Here is a 15,822-nt window from a genome sequence, read left to right as displayed (position 1 = left end):
AAGTCCCCTCCTTTGATTGCTAACGTTCGGTCGGAGTTGACCTGAAAAAGGTACTCCGACGATCAAGTAAATACTATTTGTAAAGAGTGTATATTTATAAAACTGATTAAAGCGTACCTTACACCTCTGTCAAGGGTTTATTTGTAGTATTCAGTCATGGGCCCTTGTTGTCATGGGCTGAATATCAATTATTCACTGATGTGTAGCGTGATCCTTGATTTGTAGGGAGATATATTGGTATATGAGTATGTTGATATATTTGAACAATATCTTTAATATCTCAGTTAATCCGTATTTGACTGATTTCTCGGAGATGTCATCCGCATAATCCAGGACATAATTATAACTCATAAATAACTCCTGTAATTATCGTTGTTGTCATTTATAAAGTGTATTTTGACACGGTCGATTGGTCACCAAAATCAAGACTAATTTGTCCTATACCGACTGGTAAAAAAATATTATTATTGATTAAGTGGATATAGAAAATGAGTTCTCTCAATATCCCAATGTATATTAAATTAACCATGTAACTTTTAAGATATTTATATTCCTTTAGATAAACTCTTGCGTTAATTTTTTTTAAAAGAATAATAAACATCCATAAAAACATTGAAAATTCAATAACTTAAAAGTAGAATTTCTAAAAACATTGAAATTCAATAACTTAAAATAAACACCCTTTGAAAGTAAAACAACAATTTCAGTAAAAATAGAATTTCTAGAAAATATTGCTTAAGCATTCATGAACAGTGTGGCAGTGACAGTTTTAGCTGCACAGAAAGATACCCTGAAGAGGGAAACAGTATAACGCAGACATACTCACTTGTCCGTCATTGTTATTTTTGTTTTATCTTTTGACGCAATCTGTGACCGTTCGTGTTATTCGAGGCCACTCTTTTATATGGTCGTTGATAAAAATGGCTTCGACCCTTTTCACAAAGATGTTTTTGGGTCATCGATTGATCCACTCTACTTCGTTCCTCAGTCACCAGCCACAGTTTCTCTCTTCTTTGTTCAGTGTAAGGTTCATCCCTTCTGTCTGAAATTACATATGGGCATCTTATTTCTCTCCCCTTCAATTTGTGTTTTTTTTTAACTCCTGTGTTAATTTCCTCCTTAATGAGAGCGGACATTTTGTGCCCGTGAAAATTTGGTCCTTTTGTGATTATTCGGTTGTTTTGATTTGTGGGTATCAGGGTTGTGCGTTTCTCATTGAAGTTTTCACTTTTGAGTGTGGGGTTTGCGATTTGTCTTGGTCCAAGTTTTTTGTTTGTGTTCTCTCTTGTTGAACAGTTAGGAGATATGCTTTTGATGATTTGCTTTGGTGGCAATTTGCCAAGGGATATGCTTCATTCAACTTCAATTTTGTAGTGTTTGGTGTTCAAGTGTATCAACTGAAGTACCCAATAACATTTTCATATTACGTTGGTATGGATGGCTGGGTCTGTGCTTGTTCCTTTTGAAGTGAATACTATCTGGTAGCGATGCATTTTAATTTTTTGTCTTATGAACTGGATTAAAAGATTACCAATTTTTCATCAATTGGAGTGCAAGTATTAATTTTTTGTGGGTGCATTTATAGTTTTTAATTTATGGATATTAGTGAATCATTGTTAATTTCATACGACTTGCAGTTAGTCTTTGAAATACATATTTGTGCAATTAGTATATATAAATGATGATACAGTGCAAAATCCGGATCTGGTGCTGTTATGTATAACATTTTATTGAAGCAATTGGAAAAAGGTTTTCAATTATATATTAATGATAGTTTGAAGACTTGTTAATCTCTTATACTTAAAAAACAATTTTCATCGGTATAACCCGCTAATCTATTTCTGCATTGTTTGTTATTTTGGCCAACATATTATTGTGAAGTTCATTTTTTTACTTGCAGAAACGGCTGTTTTGTATACAAACTGTCCCGGTCCCAGTCTCTACATCCCAAAACATCAAAACAACTGGTTGGGTTCCTTGTATGGCTTCTTCCTCAGTTGGTAGAAGAGCTTCATATTCTACACAATCTGTATCAACAAATGAGCCAGTTGTTTCTGTTGATTGGCTTTATGATAACCTGAAGGTGCCAGATATCAAGGTATTAGGGTTTACTAACTTTATCAGATTAAGCAAACAGTTTACTAATTTTATCATATTTCGGAAAATGAAATTTCACTTGATTCTTTTAATTACTTATTGATTGATCTCTACCACTATCATGCCTAACCATATATTTAACTAGTAACAGCTCTTGTCAAACTATGCAGTATGTGTATTATCTAACTATAGTGCCCTGTTCTTTTGGTCGTTAACTTTGTAATTAAAGATCTGGGAACTGGTACAATCACTGTATTCTGGTTGGAGAATGGCATTGTTTCAAAAATATATTTTATTAATTGATGTCTATTAAACTGGCAAACATGGTAATTCTGATTTGTAGTACCTTCTGAGTCTCTCAATCACTTATTTAGGTGGTTATAAAGCTGTCTAGGATTTATATGGACGATGTTCTGTAATTGGCTTCGATTGAATTTATTTCTAATTCTTTAAAACTCCATACTACATATGCATGATCTGATAAAAAAGGAGCCTTTATATAATGGTATCCTTATTTACTACTGAATTTGAATATTAATTTAAATACTTGAACTTTTCTTTCCTATTCTCTAATTTTGTTTTAGGTACTGGATGCTTCATGGTACATGCCGGATGAGCAGAGGAATCCAATTCAAGAATATCAGGTATCAGCATGATTTTGGTTGGAAATCACATTCTTAGGGCTTCAAATTTTGGAGTAATTGAATGATATACGATATGACTTGAATATGTTCTCTTGCATGTACTTCATTATATAATTTAACTTTATTTTTTTTTCTACCATTTTCACTTAATATGTATTTTGTGTAATTCAATAACAGGTTGCTCACATTCCGAGTGCCCTTTTCTTTGACGTAGATGGAATAGCAGATCGGACTACAAAAGTAATCCACTATCTCTTAACTTATTTCATTCGTGTTAAAATTTTATCAAGCACATTTACGTTAGAGCGGTTCTTATAGATAAACAAGGTTTACATGTCTAGTCAGTCTGTAATATTCTGATCTTTCAGTGGTATACTACAGAAAGTGGATGAAGAAAGAGAAATGACCTTACTAGCTACATGTCAGTGTGCCAACTGCAAAAGGATATTTTGCAATTTCAGGGATCTTAGAATGATGATTGAATGATATTTCTACTTTCTTTTGATGGATACTAGTTTACTATTTCAATTCTTGGGACTCTTTCTTTTCTATTTATAAATTATAGTTTTTTGTTAGAATATTATGGTCATTCATTTTCTGGGCTCTTGTTATTCGAGTAATCTTATTGGTTACATGGTTGTTTTATAGTCTGTTCCTGTCCTGTGTTCTATATGTCCTGTTTTTTAATATAATTCATTTTCTACATTATAGCTAATATGTTGATTGAACAAAGTATTATTGGAAGGAAAGAGTGGAAACTAGCTCTGAAATTTCAGAGGTAGCCATCTGTAATACAGAGCAAAACAACAAGAAAAAGGATGCAAAATAGATACTCTAGGGTTCCAAATACAACGGAACTCCAAGACACCTCCTCCCAATTCAATTCACTCAATAATTTCCTGCTCTTCAGTTCTCACCCCTCTATTCATTTGGTTATAATCCAGAATCACTCCTTTCCATTCGGCTTGTGACTGCTGAACTTTCTGTTAACAACCTCAACATCCCCTTCTTTTTTGTCTTTTCCTCTGCTGTGCAAACCATTCCACCAGTTCCCTCTTGATTTCTCTTTGCATCAAGTCGCCAACTTTGCTCCCATGGCCCATTCATTTCAATGGAGGATGGCCCACATTTATTGCTCTTCTATAGATATGAGTAAAGGGTTTATCATTTTTGAATGCTAACTTGTATTCATTAATCAGTTACCTCACATGCTGCCATCTGAGGAAGCTTTTGCTGCTGCTGTTTCTGCCCTTGGCATAGAGAACAAAGATGACTTGGTTGTTTATGATGGAAAAGGGTTATTTAGTGCAGCTCGTGTTTGGTGGTAAGCCTTGGTGTCCTACAGAAAGGAACATAAATATATTGTGTAGATTGTGGAAACATGGATTTTGCTAAATATTTAAGTAATACCTCTTCTTTCTACTTAAAGGATGTTCAGAGTATTTGGGCATGACAGAATTTGGGTCTTAGATGGTGGCCTACCAAGATGGCGTGCATCAGGTTATGATGTTGAATCTAGTGCTTCAAGTGATGCTATTCTTAAAGCCAGTGCTGCTAGTGAGGCTATCGAGAAAGTATATAAGGGACAAACAGTGAGTTTAGAATCTTTCCATATATTTTTAATATGATTTCTTTTAGTGTTTTGGCTTCCAATTCTTTTACTTTGATTAATTGTGTTGACTTTGACTTTTTTACTTTGTTTTAATGCATTGATTCTTACTTTGTTTTAATGCATTGATTCTCTCATGTAATTTTTTCTTGCTAGGTTGGCCCAGTCACATTTCAGACTAAATTTCAGCCACATCTTGTTTGGAACCTTGATCAGGTTGGTAGAAATAAATGTATTGTGTCCATTTTAGAAATATGATTGTTGACAATATTGATAGTTGTAGAACTATCAAAAGGTTTCTAACTAGAGAGAGTCCATAATTAGTTACCACGAAGATGAGGTTAGGGGGAAGTGGCAGCTGCAAATTGGGAAAGACTTCAGCTGTTTGAAACTCTGAACCCAATTTTATAATGGACTATTTTCCTGCTTTTGTCATTTCATTCTTCTAAGAATTTAATCTCTATTTTCAATAATTGAATCTAGAAAATATGAACTCTGACAATTTAAAGTAACAATATGAAATAAATAGTGACAAAGTTCGTGTGGAGCCATAGAACCTTTCATTTTTTAGAAATTTTTAGCTTAAACGTGATACCATTTACATACAAGATGTTCATGATATCTGGTAAAACTCTATATACTGAATATTGGTGTTTCTTGCTTGTCAACCGAAATCTTAATACTCATACCTTGATAATTTTTTATTGGTACAACAAAAAAGCTTCAGTAGGCAGTTTATGGAATCAAGCCCTATATATCAAGGAAAAAGTCTGCTGATGATCATATGTTGGACACTGCTGTCTAATTAGAATAATAACAGGTCTTGAATTTAAACTTGGTAACTGCAGATAAATCTACTTAAAATCTTCCTAATTCATGTTGCAATCTCTAGAAAAGTTGAACACATTTATATTTATGTAATATGGTTCTTAGAATTGTTTGGAAATATGATCTTCATTTTGAAATGCTTGATCTATGAAAGACCAAACTTAACTAAAACTAGAAGAGGACACTTATAAATATATTGTAAATCAAATGATTCATTATTTTTTATTTTCCTCAGGTAAAGAAAAATATAGAGGAGAAAACTCACCAACACATAGATGCTCGATCAAAGCCCAGGTACTGTAGTTAATTCCTTTTGTATTTTCATATCATCATGTGGTATGCATTTAACATACATGTCTATATATTTATGTATGTATGTAATGCTATTTAAATGGTCAAAAATAATAAATTATCCAAAATCAAAGGCATAGGTATAATCAATGATCAAAAGTAATATTCTAAATTCATAATCACTCTTCATCTAAAGCATAGTTTTTAATATGAAAGCAACTAAAGTAAAATAACATTAGAGGTGAAAAGTAGTAGTGCACCAAATTTTAAGTTGATGTACTGCACGGAAAAGTATTACTGTACCAAATAAAATAGATAGGGGGCTGTGATTTGCGAAATGCACCGGAACAGATGACTGTGAACTTTGAAGAGCTTACACTCTACAGAACACAGAAGGATGTGCCAGAGAAATAGGTTGCACACTGCGGGATGTGAACAATATAGGATGTGCATGGTTGAGCAGATCAGCAGAGGATGCCATATTTGGCAAAATTGTTGCCAATGAGCAATGGGTCTCGGCTGTCAGTTTGAAACAGGTCAAGTGTAAGTGTTTTTGTGTGAATCGTTGATGAAGGGTTTCAAACTCTAATGTTTCTAATGACAAAACACTAGAAATCATATAAGAATATATAATGGTGACTTGAGAAACTCAGAAAAGGAGGGCAAAAAAGTTTTTTTTAATATACCTGTCCATCATAGTGCTATAACAACTCCATTATGCTAAGATTGTGGCATGGCATGTGCAATTCTATAACGTCAAAAGGTTCATAATAGCTAGTTTAGTAACAACCTTCTCTGACATGACAGTGCTATAACATGCTATTATGCCCTAGCTTATACAAAATGAAAACTGATATTTTCATAGTAGATATTTACCCCACCTAAGTGGGAGATACCTTAACCACTTTGGTTGTTATTGCTGTATGTCAGCAGATTTCTTTTCAAAATTACGCTATTCATTCATGTATTTTTTATTTTAATGTAAGAAATGTTTCTTACTCAAGATTTTGTTTTTGATATGCATTTCTTGGATTTATGTAGATTTTATCCTTTGGCAGGTTTGATGGAGCTGTTCCAGAGCCCCGGAAGGGAATCAGAAGTGGTCATGTACCTAACAGCAAATGCATTCCTTTTGCCCAGGTGCAGCATATGGTCACCTCGATTTTGTGTTGTTTGCTCAGAAGCATTTTAGATTTAACATTTATAGCACATATTCAATGAGAGCCTTATCACATGAGAACATTTATGTTGAGTGAAGTTGTTGCAATTGAGAGAGCTATAGAAATAAAATGAAAAAGAAAAAGCTTATGGGAGGACCTGTTAGTGAAAAATGGGAGAGTCTAGGTCTCTATATCACTGTATTCTAAACTATTACTCTATCATTCACCAGTATGATCTTGAGCCATATAGTTCTGTAGATTGTTGATTCTATCAGTAATGATTACGTATTTATGTATTTGTTAGACTATTTTATCAATGTTAATTATCTTAATTTACAGTTGTTAGACAGTTCACATACATTGTTACCAGAAAATGAGCTGAAGAAGCGATTTGAACAAGAAGGTGTGAATGTCTCATGATGGATATCTGTTATGCTAAATCTCTTACATTTCATGATCTTGTTACCTCTAACTGCATTAAATTGATCTGCAGGTATCTCTCTGGATAGCCCAGCTGTTACTTCATGTGGAACTGGCGTAACTGCCTGCATTCTTGCATTGGTACATCTCCCCTACTATTTTGGATGAGTCTATGGATATCTGTTGCTTTGGGAAAGGGAATAGATAAAATCGCTTCCTTTCTGGATGGAACAATACCTATTTCTCTATGATTAAAAAAAAAGGAAAAACCGCTTAAAACAAATGTTTTTTATTCAGAGAAGTCAGTACCTTCCTTTGCTTCACTTTTTACTTGTCAGAATTTTTATCATGTTTTTTTCCCTACTGGTTTTTCCAATTTGCTTTCTTTCATTGTTTTTTCTGTGTGTAAGTCTGATTCTCCATCCTCTCCTAGGAGGAGTGTTGGCACTTGTCTTTATTAGACTGGACATGGGTTTTCACTCACTTGAATATCTTGAACATGAAGTCTGGAAGGGAAAAAATAGGATTATAGATTTTTGAAAGTTTCAAACTTGCAACATATGCATGCATGTTTTTCCAGTGGTAATAATTGCCAAGACTTTATTCAAATTTTGTGTGTTTAGAGACTTGATAAAAGGGAAATCTCTTTTCCTTGGTTTTGATTATGATCTGTTTTTTCAGGGTCTGCATCGTCTTGGAAAGTCTGATGTTGCAGTTTATGATGGATCTTGGACTGAATGGGGAGCACAATCTGATACACCTGTTGACATTTCATAAATGCATCACTGCTAATTTTCATGCCTCCAAAAAGCTTCTGCATGTGAGGGGCTCTTGGATACCAAAATTTCTCTGCTACACTGTTTTCTTGTGGTTGAATTGCGAATGTTTTCCATGTTTAATGTTAAATCCTATCACTTGGCTTCTATGAAAATAATGATAGGATTGTTCAAGAAAGCCAAGTAGAAATGGGAGTTTGTTGGGTATGATAAATATTACAAAATAAAATATTTTGAGGCAAGTTTTAAGATCTTCTCTTCCATAAATTTTTCTCTGGAATCTGTGTACCTGGGAAAACTTAAATCAATATGTGAAATCTCGATAGTAGAATTTTGAATGAGAAAATTGTTGCTCAATGAAAACTTTTTGCTATCATTTAGTTTTGACTATAAAGAATATTGTCCTATCAGACAATTTAGAGTGTTCACAATCATAGATATACGTTGCAGGGTCGCCACAATAGTTTATCAAGAAAAATTGCAGAATTATTTTAAAGAAAGAAACGATCTGCGAAATATATTAATATCTTATAATATCTGTTCTGAGAGAGTATTTTTAATTAAATATGTAAAAAGAATGGTTTTTAGAATGTTTATTTTCTTAATACGTAAATATAATGGTTTTTAGAATGTTTATTTTCTCTAAAGAAAGAAAAACATGCATATGAAAATAAACAAAATATTTTTAGAATTTTTATTTGGACCTCACAATAATTCACTTTTGTTCCTATGTATCTTTATTTATAATAAAAAAATCAGGTTTTGTTATAGTTCTAAAGATCAATAAAATATTTTTGAAAACATGAATCGAACTATGGCTGACTTTTTTCTTATATATTTTCATTTATAATGAAAAAATGAAAAATCATCACGTAGTTTTTAAGAGTCAAAAGATGTTTTTGAAGAGCTCTGAAAAAAGTGAATCCAATAATTTACTCTTAATGAAAAGTAACAAATAACGTTACTTTTTTAGGTTCAAAAGACATTTGCATTGATAATTTTTTAATATTAAAATTTATATTTTTTAAGATTTCATATTTTGTATGATTTACGTTGATTGGAGTATAAGATACTGCATCTAACTATGCTTAATACTCTTTATAAATCATACAGTAAATAAAAACAAAGTAAATTAATCATTAATATTATTAATTGTTTGCATGAATTTTATTTATAATATATATGTATATATATTTAACTTTTTCAAAAGAAGATTTTGAGTATAAGATGATGTGTTTATAAATATTCAGGCAAAAAATATTGTTGGTGTTTGTGTATATATAAAACAGGTGACAAATAGCAGAAAATGGGGCCAAGCGAATGGACCTAATATGTAAGAAAAATCCTAATGGTGTATATGGAAAAGCGTGTGGCAATTAGTAAAAATACTGGGCCAAATGGACTGGTCCAGACCTCTTTTGTTTTAAAAAAAGAAAAACAGAATTGGAACTGTATGATGTATAAAAACAGGTGGAGTAGAAATAGCAGAGACGGGGGCTGGAAAAGAGAATCACAATAATTATGCATAAATTACTGAGCCACATGCAGAGTTGGGGCCACACGTGCACACAATTGGAGTAGGCTGTTTCTTCCTGCACCTCCATATATTCCATATATTATTCTCCCACCTCATATTTTCAAAAATACCCCTCTGTAATATTCTGGATTATGTAATTCGGAAGTCTTTTTTCAAATTCGTAATTAGCTTTCAGATTATATAATCCGTAAGTCTTTTTTAGTTTACGGATTACATAATCCGGAAGTCTGTTTTCAAATGTGTGTTCAGATTACATAATCCAGAAGCTACTCTATGAAGATTACACAAGAAGGCTAAAAAGGTATTTTCACGTTGTGTATGAAGTTGAGATGACATAAGAACCTTTGGAGGTACATGAAGAAACCGTCATTGGAGTATCATAGTAACATAAACACGGGGTCCCACCCACCACATTATTAAAAAACTTGTCAAAAGCAATGAAAACTGATTTAAAAAATATGAGTAATTTAAGAAAAATTAGAAAAATTGAAAAGTCGCTAAAAAAAAGCATGACTTTAGTTTTTCATTAATGCATGTGAACTTGAGTCTGGCTGATTACTATTCACTCCAATTGAAAACAAATAATTTTTCTATTAAGATAAGGGTGTTTGTACAAATTAGATGGCATGGAAAGACAAGCTCAGAATCGGTTCCTTGGTGCTTTAAAAAGATTTGCAAAATAAGTTAAGTCATTTACTATCTTATTTCTTTGTTAGTTATGATAATTTATGTAAAACAGTGAAGATTTTTGTAAAGGAATACTGTTTTAAAGTAAAACAAAGAAAATGAATGAAGAGGATAATTTTATTGAATGGAAGGATTAGCTATTTAATAGCCTTACAACAATTGGAAAATACAAAAACGTGCAAAAGAGTGCAACCTATGCAGTTGCAACAGACTAGAACAAAGGAATAGGTCTTCCCTAAATTCTAGGATTATTGACTAAAAGAATAACAAATATATACATAAAACAGAATAACAAATATCTTTAACATCCTCCCTTAAACTGAATGTTTCTAGCAATCAGTTTACTTATGGTAATGAACATACTGCTAACAGGTTGCGCAGCTTCACAAAAACATCAAGTTTTAAAGGCTTTGTCATCACATCTGCAATTTGTTCTTGAGTGTTGCAGTGAACCAGTTGCACAATTCCTTCTTTTGTGAGTTCACGAAGAAAATGAAATCGTACATCAATATGTTTACTACGTCCATGCATCACAAGATTCTTAGCAAGCTTAATTGTTGAGCTATTGTCGCAATAAACAATTGTAGAATTATTTTGTACATGTCCAAGCTTTTCCAAAATCCTTCTTAGCCAAACTGCTTGACAAGCACATGCAGCTGCAACTATAAATTCTGCTTCTGTAGTAGACAATGATACTATGGGCTATTTTTTGGATAACCAAGATATTGCACCAGAACTCAATAAAAACACATACCCTGAAGTACTCTTCCTATCATCCAAGTCTCCTGCATAGTCGCTATCTGTGTATGTCACTAGTTCTTCATTTCCTCCCTTCTTGTAGAACACTCCATAGTCAACTGTCCCTTTTAAGTATCTTAAAATCTTAGTTGCTTGTAAATGTAACTTAGTAGGATGCTCCATGTACCTACTGATGAGACTAACGGCAAACATAACATCAGGTCGTGTAGCAGTTAAGTACATGAGACTTCCCACAATCTGCTTGTAGTAAGTGCTATCAATTTTCATGCCGTCTTCATCCTTTTGAAGCTTTTCTCCAGAAATGATTGGATTATATATCAGATTACTTTTCTCCATTCCGAATTTCTCCAACACATTCAGGGCATACCTTTTTTGACTAATGAATATACCGTCAGTTTGTTGCATCACTTCTACTCCAAGAAAGTACTTCATCTTTCCCAAATCAGTCATATCAAATTCAGCCATCATAGATTTTTTGAATTCAGCAAACATTGACTCATCATTGCCAGTAAATATAAGATCATCAACATACAAACTTATAATTAGAAATTTACCGTTAGAGCTTGTCTTGACAAACAAAGTGTGTTCATGAGGGCACCTTTCAAAGCCTTCTTTGAGAAAATATGACTCTATGCGACTGTACCAAGCCCGTGGAGCTTGTTTCAGCCCATAAAGCGTTTTTTTCAACTTATACACCTTATGCTCATTGCCCTTGATTTCATATCCACAAGGCTGTTCAACAAACACTTCTTCATTGAGGACACCATGTAAGAAAGCCGACTTCACATCCAATTGATAAATGGTCCATTTCTTTTGAGCTGCAAGTGCAAGTATTAGTCGAATTGTATCCAATCTTGCCAAAGGTGCAAAGACTTCATTGTAATTCACTCCGTATTGTTGAGCATACCCTTTTGCCACCAACCCGACCTTATATTTGTCTACTTCTCCATTCTCATTAAGCTTTGTTTTGTATACTTATTTCAATCCAATTTTCTTTTCTCCAGCTGGTAAGTCTGTCAATTCCCATGTGTCATTCTTCTCTATTGATTCCATTTCCAAATTCATGGCATTTCTCCATTTTTCACTTTTCATAGCTTCTGCAAATGAAATTGGATCAGTAGTTGCAAACATGGCCAAATTGATCATGTCTTCTTCTTCTTCAGAAAGTCCTGTTCCACTTTCATATTCCCTCATCCAAACTGGTTGTTGTCTAATTCTTCTAGTTGAATCAGGTGATCTCTCATTAGTTAACTCATCTGAAGTAGAGTTCACTATTTCTCCTTCTATTTCTTCATTGATGTTTGCTTCATCATTGACAGCTTCATTTTGTTCATCTTCCCACTCTAGGTTGACTGTAATGATTTTCTCATGTATTTGATCCCAATCCCAGCATTTATCTTCTTCAAACACAAGATCTCTACTCACGATGATCTTCTAAGAAACTGGATCATACAACTTGTATGCCTTTGATTCGTCATTGATACCAAGCAGAACACAATTCATACTTTTGTTATCTAGCTTTGTTCTTTTACTGTCAGGTAGGTGAACATGAGCCAGACACCCAAAAACTCTAAAATATCCAACTGATGGCTTTAGTCCACTCCAAGCTTCTTCTGGATTCTTATTTTTAACTGCAACAGTTGGACATCGGTTTATTATGTGAAAAACCCAGTTAACTGCCTCAGGCCAAAAATTCCTTGGAATATTTTTCTCATAAAGCATGCTACGAACCATGTTCATGATAGTTTTGTTTTTACTCTTTGCTACCCCATTTTGCTGTGGCATATACGCAACTGTCAATTGTCTCCTGATACCATTCTCCTTGCAAAAATCAGTAAATTCTTGTGATGTAAATTCACCACCTTTGTCAGTACGTAGACATTTTATGAATGTACCTGTTTCTTTCTCTACATGGCTTTTAAAGGTTCTTTATTTACTATTGGAGATGGGTGTAATAGGGCTGCATACGTTAGCATGTACCAACTGTAGATTTTGAGAAGCTCTCCATGTGCTCTCTTTTGGAAATGGATCCCTTTGTTGTTTTCCCGCTAGACAGTCTTTACAAATTTTGGAGGGAGACTTGAGTGGTGGCATGTCATTCACCATTTTTTGTTGCTCAAGAATCTTCATGCCTTTAAAGCCTAAATGCCCATATCTGCAGTTCCATAACTGAGTTGAATCTTCTGTAATTGTGTTAAAACTAGCTGTCACATTTGATTGAGGCTGAACAGATAAAATGAACATTTTGTTTGAGGACATTCTTACTTCCATGATCAAGCATTTCTCTGAATGATAGACCTTACATCTTCCACGTTGGAAGAGAATTCTTAATCCCTTCTCTTGCAACTACCCAATACTCAATAAGTTATTTTTTAGCTCAGGTACATATAATACTTCAGTAATGGTATGGGAGATTCCATTTAATTGAAATCTCACATTACCTTTTCCCTTCACAATCATACTGGAATTGTTTCCCAACTTCACTGTTTCTCTGAAATTTTCATTTAAATCAGAGAACAGTTCCTTTTTGCCCCACATGTGACTGCTACAGCCTGAGTCCAGGAACCATGCATCTTCCTTCTGCGCTTGTGTATCCTCCAGATGTGTCATCAAAAGTATTTCTTCTTGTGATTCTGCAAAATTTGTTGTATTCTCCTTACTTGGACATTCATATTGAAAATGTCCAAGTTTATGGCAATGGTAACACTCCACAGTGGATTTGTCAAAACTTGACATGCCTCTTCCTCTTCCTCTTCCACGAAATCCTCCACGACCTCGACCTCTTGCTCCCTCTGCTCTGTTTACAGAAGTTGCCTTCAATGCTTGTTCTTCAATCATAGGACTGCTCATGCGTTGCTCATGCACCAAGAGACTACTTTGTAGCTGGTCAATAGATAACGTATCAACGTCATTTGATTCCTCAATAGAGCAGACAACATAGTTGAATTGTGGAGTCATTGATCGCAAGATCTTCTCAATAATAGTAACATCTGGCATAACTTCACCATGAATTTGCATCTTGTTAGCTATGGTGAGGGTTCGAGCAAAGCAAAATATTCATTCACTGATTCTCCAGCTTTCATTTGAAGAATTTCAAATTCCTTTCGGAGTGCTTGCAGGTGTGCTCGTTTCACCTTTGCTGTCCCTTGATGCTTTAGCTTCGTTGATTCCCAAATGTCCTTAGCCGTATCTTTCTTCAATATAGTCTCCAAGATAGATATGTCAATTGCTTGAAAAAGATAATTTTTCACCTTTAAATCCTTGAGTTTTTTATCTCAAAGGCTTTCTTTTGCACCTCAGTAAGGTCAGCAGCCCAAGCTGCTTCTGGGATTCCAGCTTCCACTAAATGCCAATATTCCTTAGACCGCAGGAAATTCTCCATGAGCATTGCCCAATGGTCATAGTAACCATCGAACTTTGGAATTGCTGGTTGAACAAAAACTACTTTCTACCATCTGCTTGAAAGGACTGCTGCTTTTCAAGGTTTTGATCAGGCCCCAATAAAGGAGCTCTGATACCAAATGTAAAGGGATACTGTTTTAAAGTAAAACAAAGAAAATGAATGAAGAGGATAATTTTATTGAATTGAAGGATTAGCTATTTAATAGCCTTACAACAATTGGAAAATATAAAAACGTGCAAAAGACTGCAACCTATGCAGTTGCAACAAACTAGAACAAAGGAATAGGTCTTCCCTAAATTATAGGATTATTGACTAATAGAATAACAAATATCTACATAAAACAGAATAACAAATATCTTTAACAATTTTCATGCACAATATCATATAATAGAGATTCACATCATGTTAGAGATTTCTAAGTGTTTTGACCATCAATGTATATTGGATTGTGGTGGATGATGAGTTAATGGAGTAATAAATACTGAGAGGAGAGTGACAGGAGGTGAGTTGTGTGCTATGAGTTAAGGGAGGAGCTAAATGTAAATGCTGTGAGGAGTTTGTTCATGGCTCAGAGGTCTTTGGAGGTGTGCGGTGTGTCTCGGCATGGTGCATGTCGTCGTCAGTGGTGTTGTGTGACTCGAATTGTTGGTGGTAGTGCTTTGTTTGTGGTGCTCGGTGGGCGTGGTTTGACGTGGTGCACATTTGTGGTCCGTGTGTTGTGGTCGTAACATCGGTAATGGTTACAGAGGTCGTCAACGCGATGGTCGTTCTGACATGAAGGTACACAACAAATCCAGAAAATCGATTTTATTTTGTGTAAGAAATGATTTTCACACAAGAATTGATGTTTGTATTTAGAGGAATCAATTTTTGATATTTCATGTGACGGATAATCGATTATTTGCGTACAAATTCGATTATCCTTTTGTTTTTCAATATTTCTTTATTTTTTTGTAGTTTTTATTTATTTTGATATATATATGCTTATGATTTCATTTATGTCTATATGCAATATTTTTATTTCATTTTCACGTATGTAATTATTTATTTATTTTTATTTTGATGTAAGTATATAAAATATATAATCGTAATTAGGTTGTTTGTTTATTAATAAGGTTTATTATTTTTCAAAAAAGTAATTTGATGGCATGGTGATTGATAATGGTAAATAGATTTAAAGACATAAATTGTTTTGAAATATTAATATAAAATAAGTTAATTATCAAATTAAAATTTGTTTATATATAACTTGTAAAAATAATTTTAATAGATATAATATAAATAAGGATATAATTGAAAAAACTTTATAAATATTATTTTGAATTTATAAAATAATTATAACTATAAATAATATTTAAATATTTGAAAATAATACTTTATAGAGACTTTACATATAATATATATTTTTTAAAATCAAGTAAAAAATTTATAAATATTATTTTGAATTTATAAAATAAGTATAACTATAGAGAATATTTAAACATGTGAAAATACCCTTTTCAAAATCAAGTAAAACACCTTTGTAAATGTTATTTTGAATTTATAAAATAATTATAAGTATAAAGAATATTTAAATATATGAAAATATCACTTTACATATAATATTTATTT

General features: G+C 33.2%; 1 protein-coding gene across 2 annotated transcripts; it reads left to right on the top strand.

Moving 5' to 3' along the window:
- Window positions 1-699: 699 nt before the first annotated feature.
- On the top strand, window positions 700-8,074 carry LOC137834990 (thiosulfate/3-mercaptopyruvate sulfurtransferase 1, mitochondrial-like). Of its 2 annotated transcripts, none has more exons than XM_068643280.1 (12): window positions 700-1,022; window positions 1,901-2,098; window positions 2,682-2,741; window positions 2,919-2,981; window positions 3,941-4,065; window positions 4,171-4,333; window positions 4,507-4,566; window positions 5,414-5,472; window positions 6,528-6,609; window positions 6,969-7,032; window positions 7,123-7,190; window positions 7,731-8,074. In XM_068643280.1, the coding sequence occupies exons 1-12, from the start codon at window positions 921-923 to the stop codon at window positions 7,824-7,826; spliced, it is 1,140 nt and encodes a 379-aa protein (XP_068499381.1). In that variant the 5' UTR covers window positions 700-920; the 3' UTR covers window positions 7,827-8,074. The 2 variants fall into 2 exon arrangements, with proteins under 2 accessions (XP_068499381.1, XP_068499382.1); XM_068643281.1 differs by having other exon boundaries at window positions 752-1,022; window positions 7,123-7,186.
- Window positions 8,075-15,822: the final 7,748 nt, after the last annotated feature.

This window comes from Phaseolus vulgaris, chromosome 5 (genome assembly GCF_000499845.2).
Source record: "Phaseolus vulgaris cultivar G19833 chromosome 5, P. vulgaris v2.0, whole genome shotgun sequence".
Classification (NCBI taxonomy): domain Eukaryota; kingdom Viridiplantae; phylum Streptophyta; class Magnoliopsida; order Fabales; family Fabaceae; genus Phaseolus; species Phaseolus vulgaris.
Note: the sequence above shows the minus strand (reverse complement) of the source record. Positions and strands in the feature narration are given on the sequence as shown.